The 12474-nt window shown below is 48.9% G+C and overlaps 1 protein-coding gene across 3 annotated transcripts in view; it reads right to left on the bottom strand.

The window, feature by feature from the left end:
• The window catches only part of REXO1 (RNA exonuclease 1 homolog), a 38998-nt gene that overhangs the window by 13510 nt on the left and 13014 nt on the right, over positions 1–12474 (bottom strand). For all 3 annotated transcript variants that reach the window (XM_053372554.1, XM_053372555.1, XM_053372556.1), the window contains exons 4-8: positions 8841–9072; positions 4921–5078; positions 3378–3515; positions 1296–1419; positions 262–381 (exon numbers count right to left, since the gene is read on the bottom strand). In XM_053372554.1, the coding sequence (XP_053228529.1) occupies positions 262–381; positions 1296–1419; positions 3378–3515; positions 4921–5078; positions 8841–9072 (772 nt within the window). The remainder of the gene's footprint in view (positions 1–261; positions 382–1295; positions 1420–3377; positions 3516–4920; positions 5079–8840; positions 9073–12474) is intronic.

The following is a 12474-nucleotide window of genomic DNA, read 5'->3' as shown; positions in this document are numbered from 1 at the left end:
CTGCTCTGGTTCGCCCGAAGCGGCTTAGTCCTGCTGGCCACATGACCCGGAAGCTGTACGCCGGCTCCCTCAGCCAATAAAGCGAGAAGAGCGCCACAACCCCAGAGTCGGCCACGACTGGACCTAATGTTCAGCGGTCCCTTTAGCTTTTTACCTCGCTCTGGATTTAGGGAGTCAACGGCCCCGAGGACCTCATAAGGCAGAAAGGAAGGGGGCGCAGACACAAACACACACACAGAGAAGACACAAAGAGGAGCCTACCTTTCAGGTCCTCCGCTCGCAACTGAGCGGCCGCAGAGCGGTTCAAGGTGAAGCTGGTCTTGGCTGCCAGTTTGCCTCCCAACATGGCCTCGTGAGACACCAGCTTCCGGTTGCCAATCCCTGGGAAAGAGGGAAAGGAGCCGGGTACAAAATGGGCACGTTAGCGAGCGTTTGTGAAAGCAGGCTCCAGCCAGGGACGCTCGAGACCGCAAATTTGAGTGCAACCACCCATGGATCGGATGCAGTTAACAGGCCATAGCTCAGAGCAGGCCCACTGAGAGGGCTAAGTTAGGTCTGTTGTTACTCAAAGGCCCGGACACTGAAGTCCAGCTCCCAGGGCCTTCTGGCGGTTCCCTCCCTGCGAGAAGTGAGGTTACAGGGAACCAGGCAGAGGGCCTTCTCGGTGGTGGCGCCTGCCCTGTGGAACGCTCTCCCACCAGATGTCAAGGAAATAAACAGCTATCTGACTTTTAGAAGACATCTGAAGGCAGCCCTGTTTAGGGAAGCTTCTAACATTTGATGAATTATTGTATTCTAGTATTTTGTTGGAAGCCGCCCAGAGTGGCTGGGGAAACACAGCCAGATAGGTGGGGCATTTATGTATGTATAAACAAACAAATAATAATAATAAAAAAAAGGGACGCGGGTGGCGCTGTGGGTTAAACCACAGAGCCTAGGACTTGCCGATCAGAAGGCTGGTGGTTCGAATCCCCGCAATGACAGGGTGAGCTCCTGTTGCTCAGTCCCACCTCCTGCCAAGCTAGCAGTTCGAAAGCACGCCAGTGCAAGTAGATCAATAGGTACCGCTCCGGCGGGAAGGTAAATGGCGTTTCCATGCACTGCTCTGGATCGCCAGAAGTGGCTTAGTCCTGCTGGCCACATGACCCGGAAGCTGGACGCCGGCTCCCTCGGCCAGTAAAGTGAGATGAGCGCCGCAACCCCAGAGTCGGCCACGACTGGACCTAATGGTCAGGGGTCCCTTTACCTTAATAATAGTAATCTTACAAAAGAAGCAAGCAAGGAAAGATACGCACTGCGAGCATCATGCGCAGGGCTGGGAAGGGCACTGCGCAGCTTCTTCAGGGTATTCACCGCCACGTTCAGGTAGATGTTGCGGCTGGTGCTGCGGTCGTAGACCACCTTCTCCTCTGCCAGGGCCTGCGGACGGCACATCGTTGGCCGGAGAAATGAATGAATAAGAAGAAGAGTTTGGATTTGATATCCTGCTTTATTACTACCCTAAGGAGTCTCAAAGCGGCTCACATTCTCCTTTCCCTTCCTCCCCCACAACAAACCCTCTGTGAGGTGAGTGGGGCTGAGAGACTTCGGAGAAGTGTGACTAGCCCAAGGTCACCCAGCAGCTGCATGTGGAGGAGCGGGGAAGCGAACTCGGTTCACGAGATTACGACTCCACCGCTCTTAACCACCACACCACACTGAATAAATACTGCCCTCTGCAAAACGGGGTTCGTTTCTGCAGGTGGCTCGCTCAAACACACACCCAGACTCTATCATTCTGTCTCTCTCCTCCAGCCAGACAAAAAGCACTCAAGTGAAGGTGCAGAGCAAGGGACCCTCAACAGCTCCTCTGTTTACTGGTGAAGTGTAATGACTTCACCTTTCTATGTATCTCTACGGGTGAGGATTTTTATGTTCTTTAGTGCTTACTTCTGGTTTTGTTTCCTGTAGTTATTTCCTCTTATTATTTCCTAGATATTAAAATATGCGGTCAAGGGGTCTGGAAACTAAGCCTGATGAGGAACGGTTGAAGGGTATGTTTAGCTAGGACTCGAACCCGTGGCTTCAAGATATAGAAGCCAGACTAGATGTCTTTCCTTCTGCAGTGCTGGATGGCAGGTTGAGAGGAGTTCCCTACCAGGACAGACTTGGCTCGTGAGCTCAAGACATCGATTCCATAAAACATATGTTGTTGCACTGTGCAAAATATGAGCAAGCCAGGGCTGAACTGACACTACCCTTGCTGGTACTATGTCAGGTTCCTACTGGAAGACCGGACAAATGCTAGAACATTAGCAGTGGCAAAGTTTTTATCGGTGGTTGCAAGAACAAATGATCCCTATATTCTAAACAAAATGCTTGTTTAACCTGGAGGTAGGGTGTATGTATTGTGTATTACTTTGTAATGATTTGTTGGGTCTCTGGTCCGTAATAAAGATTGATGATGATATACAAGGAAGGAGATTCCGAGTAAATTATCTGGGAAAACTCTCTGGCAGTAAGAGCTGTTCGACCGTGGGACGGAGGTGCTGGGACCCCTTGGAGGTCCTTAAGCGGAGGTTCGACGGCCCTCTGTCATGGGTGCTTTAGCTGAGATTCCTGCATTGCAAGGGGGTTGGGCTGGATGATCTCTGGGGGCCCCTTTCCAGCTCTACCATTCTGAGTTTCTACCCCCAAGTCTCTTTGAGACCCTTTGGTGTAAAAAGTGGCAAATAAAAATATATGTCAAGAAAGACGGTCGATTTTGCTCACTCACTCTGTTCCCATCTCTTCCTACCACCAAGCCTAGGTTCACGCCCAGCCACCCCGGGGTCTTAACAGATAACTGGGACTATAATTCCCTAGAATCTGAGCCAACACAGCCAAGGCGGAGGACGGCGGGAGCTGTGATGCGGAAGAAAGTCACCCGAGAGGTGCAGTTTGGGCAGAGGCTGTTGGGCCTACCGTAAATGAGCGGCAAGCTATTAAGCACCCAGAATTCTTTCCGTACCCCACCCCAAATAACCCCCCCCTGCTCCAGTATATCTGAAGGAGTGTTTCCAACCCCATCGTTCTGCCCGGACACTGAGGTCCAGCGCAGGGGGCCTTCTGGCGGTTCCCTCCCTGCGAGAAGTGAGGCTGCAGAGAACCAGGCAGAGGGCCTTCTCGGTGGTGGCGCCCGCCTTGTGGAACTCCCTCCCACCAGATGTCAAAGAGAACAACTACCAGACTTTTAGAAGACATCTGAAGGCAGCCCTCTTTAGGGAAGCTTTTAATGTCTGATGCATTACTGTATTCTAATATTTTGTTGGAAGCCGCCCAGAGTGGCTGGGGAAGCCCAGCCAGATGGGCGGGGTACAAATAATAAATTATTATTATTATTCCTCAAAGGCACGAACCTTGTCGAACGCTTCCTGCTGCGAGGTGCACGACTTCAGGCACTCGTCAATGAAGAGGTTGAGGTATCTCTGCCGGACGTTGGTGGGGACCTTTGCCCCGAATTCGGTGGGGATCACTGGTCTTTTCAAAGTAGCACTCTGGGGGAGGGACGAGGAGGGGGAAGAGGAGAGATTCGCCTGAGGAATTCGGCCGACGCATCGCCCGCCCCTTTTCCCAACAGGCTACTGGGATCTGTGGGGCTACGGCATGTGCGACTGTCCCGCGAGACTGGTTCAGATCCTGATGCTCGGTCATGTTGGGTGACCTGGGGGGGCTAAGCTGCCATCTTGGGCCCAGCCTACCACGCAGGGCTGTTGTGAAGATGAAAGAGGGGCGGGGAGGAGATTTGTGGCCTACGAATGTACTGAAGAAATACATGTGGAATGAAGGGGAGCTGAAGGCTCCCCGGACACTGAGGTCCAGGGCCTTCTGGCGGTTCCCTCACTGCGAGAAGCCAAGTTACAGGGAACCAGGCAGAGGGCCTTCTCGGTGGTGGCGCCCGCCCTGTGGAACGCCCTCCCGTCAGATGTCAAAGAGAAAAATAACTACCAAACATTTAGAAGACATCTGAAGGCAGCCCTGTTTAGGGAAGCTTTTAATGTTTAATAGGTTATTAAACAAATAAGAGTGGCTGGGGAAACCCAGCCAGATGGGCGGGGTATAAATAATAAATTATTATTATTAAGGCACATAGGCACGGTTGAGATACTGGACTTTGCCGCACAAGGGCTAAAGTGATTTCCAACAGGGTTTGAAAAAACAGCTGTCTTCTAGGCTCCAGCCTGGCAAACGGTGAGGTGAGGATGGGGACTGTGGTTCGGCAACCTCAGACAGGCCCGCCAGACGGTGCCCGCTCCTGACCTAAGGAGCATCTCCACCCTCATCGTTCAGCTCGGACACCGGGGTCCATCTCCGAGGGACTTCTGGTAGTCCCCTTTCCTGCGAGAAGAGAGGTTGTGCAGGGAGCCAGGCAGCGGTCGCACAGCCTGGGAGTCATTTTGGACTCCCAGCTGTCCATGGAGGCGCAGGTCAGTTCCGTGTCCAGGGCAGCTCCATCTGGTACGCAGGATGAGACCCTCCCTGCCCGTAGACTGTCCCTCCAGAGTGGCGCATGCTCTGGTTATCTCCCGCTTGGACTACTGCCATGCGCTCTCCGTGGGGCTACCTTTGAAGGTGACCCGGAAACTGCAATTAATCCAGAATGCGGCAGCTAGGCTGGGGACTGGGAGCAGCTGCCGAGACCACATAACACCGGTCCTAAAGGATCTCCACTGGCTTGCAGTACGTTTCCAAGCACAATTCAAAGTGCTGGTGCTCATCTAGAAAGCCCTATTATCACCTCACAACTTCCAACGCTGCCGATCTACGACTCTGTGCACCCTAGCGCATTTCACAACCCATCTCTGACAGAGGCCCCGGCAAGACGCAGAAAACAGTCTGCCCCTCGCGTTTTGCATGCTCCCTTGCGATTCTGGGGAAGGAGGCGGTGGAGAGAATCTGTACCTGCAGTGTGGGAGCGTGGGCTATCCTTTTGGGGACGTTCGTGTTGGTCGTCTTGGACGCCATCCCAGCAAGCGTGCGGGCTTTCAGGGATAGGGCTTCGGCCCCGTTGGAAGACGCCGTGCTCCCAGGCGGAGCAATTTTCTTGAGGCCTCCTAGGGCTGGGGGACAAGCAAGCAGAAAACACGATAAGCCTAACAGGGCAACACCTAGAGCTAAACCCATACAGTGGTACCTTGGTTCTCAAACTTAATCCGTTCCGCAAATTCCATTCAAAAACCAAGGCGTTCCAAAACCAAAGCTCGCTTTCCAGTTGAAAGTAATGCAAAATGGATTAATCCGTTCCAGACTTTTAAAAACAACCCCTAAAACAGCAATTCAACGTGGATTTTACTATCTAACCAGACCACTGATCTATAAAATGGAAGCAATAAACAGTGTACTGCAGTCACACAATCAATCCATCGGTAGCCATGGGCCAGTCCACCGTCCTTCAGACCATGTGGGGGGCCGGACTATATTTTTTTGGGTGGGAAATGAACAAATTCCTATGCCCCACAAATAACCCAGAGATGCATTTTAAATAAAAGCACACGTTCTACTCATGTAAAAACACCAGGCAGGCCCCACAAATAACCCAGAGATGCATTTTAAATAAAAGGACATGTTCTACTCATGTAAAAACACCAGGCAGGCCCCATAAATAACCCAGAGATGCATTTTAAATAAAAGGACATGTTCTACTCATGTAAAAACACCAGGCAGGCCCCACAAATAACCCAGAGATGCATTTTAAATAAAAGGACATGTTCTACTCATGTAAAAACACCAGGCAGGCCCCACAAATAACCCAGAGATGCATTTTAAATAAAAGGACACGTTCTACTCATGTAAAAACATGCTGATTCCCGGACCGTCCACGGGCCGGATTGAGAAGGCAATTGGGCCGCATCCGGCCCACGGGCCTTAGGTTGCCTACCCCTGGGTTAAAACATGGGCAGGATTTTAACCACACTTGTAAAGTAACAGAAAGTGTGGATAATTTGGACGGATAAAAACTTGGGTAAGTGTTGATATGCAGTTGTAAATATTATCGCTAGGAGCCAGGGAAGGGAGATGGGTGGAGGTCAGAAGATTCAGAGCAATCTCGATAGTTGGATCTTGAATTTTTTGTTGCTGTATGTTTTGTTGTTGTTTAGTCATTTAGTCGTGTCCGACTCTTCGTGACCCCCTGGACCAGAACATGCCAGGCACTCCTGTCTTCCACTGCCTCCCCCAGTTTGGTCAAACTCATGCTGGTAACCTCGAAAACACTATCCAACCATCTCGTCCTCCGTCGCCCCCTTCTCCTTGTGCCCTCCATCTTTCCCAACATCAGGGTCTTCTCCAGGGAGTCTTCTCTTCTCATGAGGTGGCCAAAGTCTTGGAGCCTCAGCTTCAGGATCTGTCCTTCCAGTGAGACTCAGGGCTGATTTCCTTAAGAATGGATGCGTTTGATCTTCTTGCAGTCCATGGGACTCTCAAGAGTCTCCTCCAGCACCAAAATTCAAAAGTATGTTTATACTTTTTAAAATCAAATAATAATAGAAAAACGAGAGAGGAACACAAAACTTTTCTCTATGCATTCGACACACACACACACCCCTGCAATTTTGGAAAATTCCATAATGTCTCCTTCGGGGAGTAGAGGCGCCTGACTAGTTATCGGCTGCCATGCCGAGAGAGATAACTACGCAGCGATTTACGATATCATCCTGGTGACATACTCTCTCCCTGTGCATACAAGGAGATTAAATGGGATTCGCCTCCTATGCTCTGAAGGAGCCGTTCGTCACACCGGAGGCAAAAGCTGTTTTCGGATACGGAGGACCATCTCGGAGTGAGAGTGACCGCCATCGCGGTCAGACACTGCATAATAACCCTCAAGGCTCGCCCCCTTAGGGCATCGGGTCAGCAAAACCTCCCTCCTTTTAACTCTTTTTGAGACTGGAACTAATTACAACTGAAGCGATATCCCTGCAGATTACCGTATTTTTCGCTCTATAAGATGCACCAGACCACAAGACGCACCTAGTTTTTGGAGGAGGAAAACAAGAAAAAAAATATTCTGAATCCCAGAAGCCAGAACAGCAAGAGGGATCGCTGCGCAGTGAAAGCAGCAATCCCTCTTGCTGTTCTGGCTTCTGGGATAGCTGCGCAGCCTGCATTCGCTCCATAAGACGCACACACATTTCCCCTTACTTTTTAGGAAGGAGAGTGAGTCTTATAGAGCAAAAAATACGGTAATTCTCACCCGGAATGCAAATTGGCTGCTGGCGTAAAGAAGAGGCGTTAATTTTAACAGGCAGGGGAAAACAAAGCAAAAAAAAAAGCTTATCCTGTTTCTCTGTAATTAACGAAAGTTCACACCACGGATGAGCTCGCTCCTGCTTCTTAAAAAATAGTAACAATAATCGTTTTATATTACTCTTACCTCTCTGTCCTGTCCGTGTGGTGTCGGCTGTAAAAGTGAAACTGGAAACAGCGTGGGAATGGAATGCAATGTTTACTTAAACTGGCGCAAGATAAGGGGGAAGACGAACAGAACCCAACTCGGCAAAGGGACTGCAGAAAACCCCACTGATTGTTGGCACCAGTGGGACGATTATTGGGTGAGCAATTGGGAGAGATCAGGGCTGAGGTGAGCAGAGTGGAGCTAGAGTGGATCCCACAGATCCCATCAGGGCACTCCGCATTTTCTTAAGGAAACATTGAACAGTTGCAATCACTTTGAATCTTAAGATGGGGGTGTCCTCCCAAAACATGTGTTAGGTAAAAGGTAAAGAGACCCCTGACCATTAGGTCCAGTTGTGACCGACTCTGGGGTTGCGGCGCTGATCTCGCTTTACTGGCCGAGGGAGCCGGCGTACAGCTTCCGGGTCATGTGGCCAGCAGGACTAAGCCGCTTCTGGCGAACCAGAGCAGCGCACGGAAACGCTGTTTACCTTCCCGCCGGAGCGGTACCTATTTATCTACTTGCACTTTGACGTGCTTTCGAACTGCTAGGCTGGCAGGAGCAGGGACCGAGCAACAGGAGTTCACCCCGTCACGGGGATTCGAACCGCCGACTTTCTGATCGGCTAGTCCTAGGCTCTGTGGTTTAATCCACAGGCAAAATTACAACAAAAATTACAAACATTGACTCCAAAATAAAACAGTACAAACAAGCAAAACAAAACATGAGGGGGGGAAACAAAACAAAAAACAAAAATGCACATCTACAAATAAAACCATATCATCATTCTAATCGTTGCGTACGTATACACGTATTGACTTCTTTCCTTTGTTCTAAGACCTCAGAATTTGTACTCTTTCTAAATTGTTGTGTCTAATGTCGATTTGTTGGCAGGAGCAGGGACCAAGCAACGGGAGCTCACCCTGTCGCAGGGATTCGAACCACCAACCTTCTGATCGGCAAGTCCTAGGCTCTGTGGTTTAACTCACAGCAAAGGTAAACGGCATTTCCGTGCGCTGCTCTGGTTCGCCAGAAGCGGCTTAGTCCTGCTGGCCACATGACCCAGAAGCTGTACACCGGCTCCCTCGGCCAGGAAAGCGAGATGAGCGCTGCAACCCCAGAGTCGGCCACGACTGGACCTAATGGTCAGGGGTCCCTTTACCTTAATGTAGATTACCTCTATCTTTATACTTTTTGCACCATTCTTCTCTTTCTTTAACCCTGAAGGGCACTCCGCATTTTCTTAAGGAAACACAGAACAGTCGCCATCACTTTGAATCTTAAGATGGGGGCGTCCTCCCAAAACACATGTGACCATTACACAAACACACAAAAAAAACCCAATCTCTACCAGATGTTGAACTAGGCCTGTCACTCAGAAAGGAAGATCCCCACCCCTTGTAGCAGAGAAGCAGAAGAGCTCGCTTACCGGACTTGGACACTGTAGGAAGAGCTGGGTTGGGAACGTGAGCGATCCTCCTCTTCTCCCCTTTGTGCATCGCCACAGAGGCTCTCGGGGGTGCTGGAGACGGCCGCGTGGGGGGCAGCCGCCGGGCCAGCTGGGCCGCCTGCTTCTGGGCCAGCTGGATCCGCTGGTAGCACACCTCTTGGGCCGTCGGGGGCCGGTACGGGCGGAAGACGGGCTTGGTCGGGGCCTCGGCCTGCGCGGAGAGGAAGAGGGTTGGTTGGCACCGACAAGACAGGGGGTGGCAAACCGAAGCCAGAGTTTGAGCCAATTATAAAGGGAGAGGCAGGAAGGTCAGCCCCACCCACTTAATGATCCACAGTGATCCATGCGACGGTCACCTCCAGGCTTGACTACTGTAATTTGGTCTACGCGGGGCTGCCCTTGAAGCTGTCCCAGAAACTCCAGCGGGTGCAGAATGCTACAGCGAGGCTCCTCACGGGGTCTCTGCCATGGGAGCATATTCACCCAGTGTTTTTCCAGCTGCACTGGCTCCCGGTGGAGTGTAGGGTCAGATTTAAGGTGCTGGTTTTGACCTTTAAAGCCCTTCACGGCCTAGGACCCTCGTACCTACGGGACCGCCTCTCCCGGTATGCCCCACGGAGAGCCTCAAGGTCCATAAATAGCAACACCCTAGAGGTCCCGGGTCCTAAGGAAGTTAGATTAGCTTCAACCAGAGCCAGGGCCTTTTCAACACTGGCTCCGGCCTGGTGGGACGCTCTGCCTCATGAGACCAGGGCCCTGCAGGATCTGATTTCTTTCCGCAGGGCCTGTAAGACAGAGTTGTTCCGCCTGGCCTTTGGCTTGGAGCCAATTTGATTCCTTCCCCCTCTTTCTTTTTTCCTTTCTCCTCCTGTGATGAGGCTGCATTTTAATATTTTAATGTTTCAACATTTTAATGTTGTATTTTAATCTTGTTTTTAAGTTGTATTCATTCAACTTGTTTTTATTATTGATTGTTAGCCGCCCTGAGCCCAGCCTTGGCTGGGGGGGGGGTATAAATAAAAATTATTATTATTATTATTATTATTATTATATGCAAAATGCGCCTGGCTAAATTTGCACAGGGCTCTAGATGTCTGGGGACTCCACCTCCCATCAGCCACTGGGGACGGAGGATGGGCTTTGCAGTGCAGGGTTAGGCAACCTAAGTGGGGTTAAAATCCTGTCCATGTTTTAATGCAGGGGTAGGCAACCTAAGGTACGTGGGCCAGATGTGGCCCAATCGCCTTCTCAATCCGGCCCGCGGATGGTCCGGGAATCAGCGTGTTTTGACATGAGTAGAATGTGCCCTTTTATTTAAAATGCATCTCTGGGTTATTTGTGGGGCACAGGAATTCGTTCATTCACCCAGTACGTAGCAAGGCTGCTTTTGTTCTCTCCCCACGGCCTCAAACCTATTGCGAGGTAGTCCGGGTACAGCGGTGCTAAGGAACAGCGAAATGTTTGAGCTTCGCCGTTTCCAAGCCATTTCACCCATGTCCCTTATCTCTCTGCTAGATCTGGGGAGGGGGGGACGACGACTAATGGATGGTTGGGCGAAAAGCACAAGACATTATTTGTGCTGACCAGACCTTACTTGTCAAAACAAAGCTTTCGCGGCAAGGCAGGGAGAAAAAGGGGTCAGCGCACGCCTTGCAAACATCGAACCATTAAGAGCTCTCTGCTTTCGTTCCACGGGGTGAGAAACAAAGCCCTCCAGAAATGATATATAATGAATTGAAAAAGGTATTTAAATATACCTTCTTGAAGAAACCAGAGGCCTTTCTCCTGGGCATGGTAGGCCAATTGGTGTCAAAGAAGGATAGAACGTTTTTTATGTATGCCACAACAGCAGCAAGAATACTCATCACAAAGTATTGGAAGATGCAAGATTTACCCACTCTGGAAGAATGGCAGATGAAGCTGATTGACTGTATGGGATTGGCAGAAATGACTGGCAGAATCCGCGACCAGGGAGAAGAGTCGGCAGAAGAAGATTGGAAAAAATTTAAGGACTATTTACGGAAATATTGTAAAATTAAGGAATGATGAATGATGCTGGATTGAAATTAAGTGGTTTCTAGCTGTAATGGTATAAAGGAATATGAAAAAATGGTTCTTTATAAGTAAAAATTTAAGGTTATAATAACCTAAGATGTTGGATAGAAAATAAGGTATTTTTATAAGTTGTAATGCTTTGAGATAAGGATTTGCTGAACAAAGAATTTGAACTGGACTACAAGAAGGGGAGGTATGAGGAGGTCAGAGAAATATGTTATTGAAAGTTAAGTATAAGTGAACTATATGTGTTTTTAATCTTTTTGTTTGTTTTTTGTTTGTATAAAAATTTGAAAACTTCAATAAATATCTTTTAAAAAAAAAAAAGAGAAACAAAGCCCTCCAGAGCGGAAAATTCCAGTAAAAAGAAACTGGGGAGGGAGGGAGAACACAGATGGAGATTCCACAGCGGAGAGAGTTGCCCAAGTGTTGTTAGACCACAAATCCCAGCATTCCTGGCCACTGGGGGCTGATGGGAGTTGGAGTCCAAAGACATTGGGAGGGCCAAAGGCTTGCTGCCCACCCCTGATCTAAGAAGTGGTGTTCCCCTCTCTCAGGAAGGGAACCTACGGCCTTCTGCACGTTGCTGAACTCTCTCGTCGTCTGTGACCATTGGGCTATGCTGCCTTGAGGCTGATGGGAGTCTGAGACCCGATGACAACATTCAGAACCCCAGCAAATCTGAATACTCAGAGCAGGGTGGAGAAAAATCAATGTTGTTGTTTTTTAAAAAGAAAAAAAAATCAGATTTTTTTTAATCATTTAAATTAGATTTTTCTAAAATTTAAATTGGATTTTTAAAATAAAATGCTTTCAGAGGAAAAATCTTTCTAAAGATTTGCTATTTTAGTCCAATGAGGAAATAAGGATTTGTTTCCCATTTTTCAACTCCCTCTAAGCTTTTTGCTTTGTTTTTAATCATTTAACCACATTAGTTAACAAACATGGATACATATGCTACGATGTTACGGTCTAAGTTAAATGAATTGCTCAAATTGTTGTTAAGGAAATGATCCGTTTGTCTCCTGGCAATAAAGCACAGCAGAAAAGTTGCCCAAATATAAGCAGTTAACTTATAAAACCTCACAACAATTTCATAACGACCTGTATTTCTAATAGTATAGCCAAATCAGTAATTCTTGATAAAACCGTAAAAACTACTCTGAAAATGTATACAGTGGTACCTCGGGTTACATACGCTTCAGGTTACATACGCTTTAGGTTACAGACTCCGCTAACCCAGAAATAGTACCTCGGGTTAAGAACTTTGCTTCAGGATGAGAACAGAAATCGTGCTCCGGCGGCGCAGCAGCAGCAGGAGGCCCCATTAGCTAAAGTGCTGCTTCAGGTTAAGAACAGTTTCAGGTTCAGAACGGACCTCCGGAACGAATTAAGTACGTAACCAGAGGTACCACTGAAATAGTACTAGATTCAGGTAGGTAGCCGCGTTGGTCTGACACAGTCGAAATATATATAAAAATTAAAAGAAGTGTCCAGTAGCATGGACCTCCGGAACGAATTAAGTACTTAACCCGAGGTACCAGTGTAATTCCAAAAT

Source organism: Podarcis raffonei, chromosome 18 (assembly GCF_027172205.1).
Source record: "Podarcis raffonei isolate rPodRaf1 chromosome 18, rPodRaf1.pri, whole genome shotgun sequence".
Taxonomy (NCBI): Eukaryota; Metazoa; Chordata; class Lepidosauria; order Squamata; family Lacertidae; genus Podarcis; species Podarcis raffonei.
This window is presented reverse-complemented; position numbering and strand designations above follow the sequence as displayed.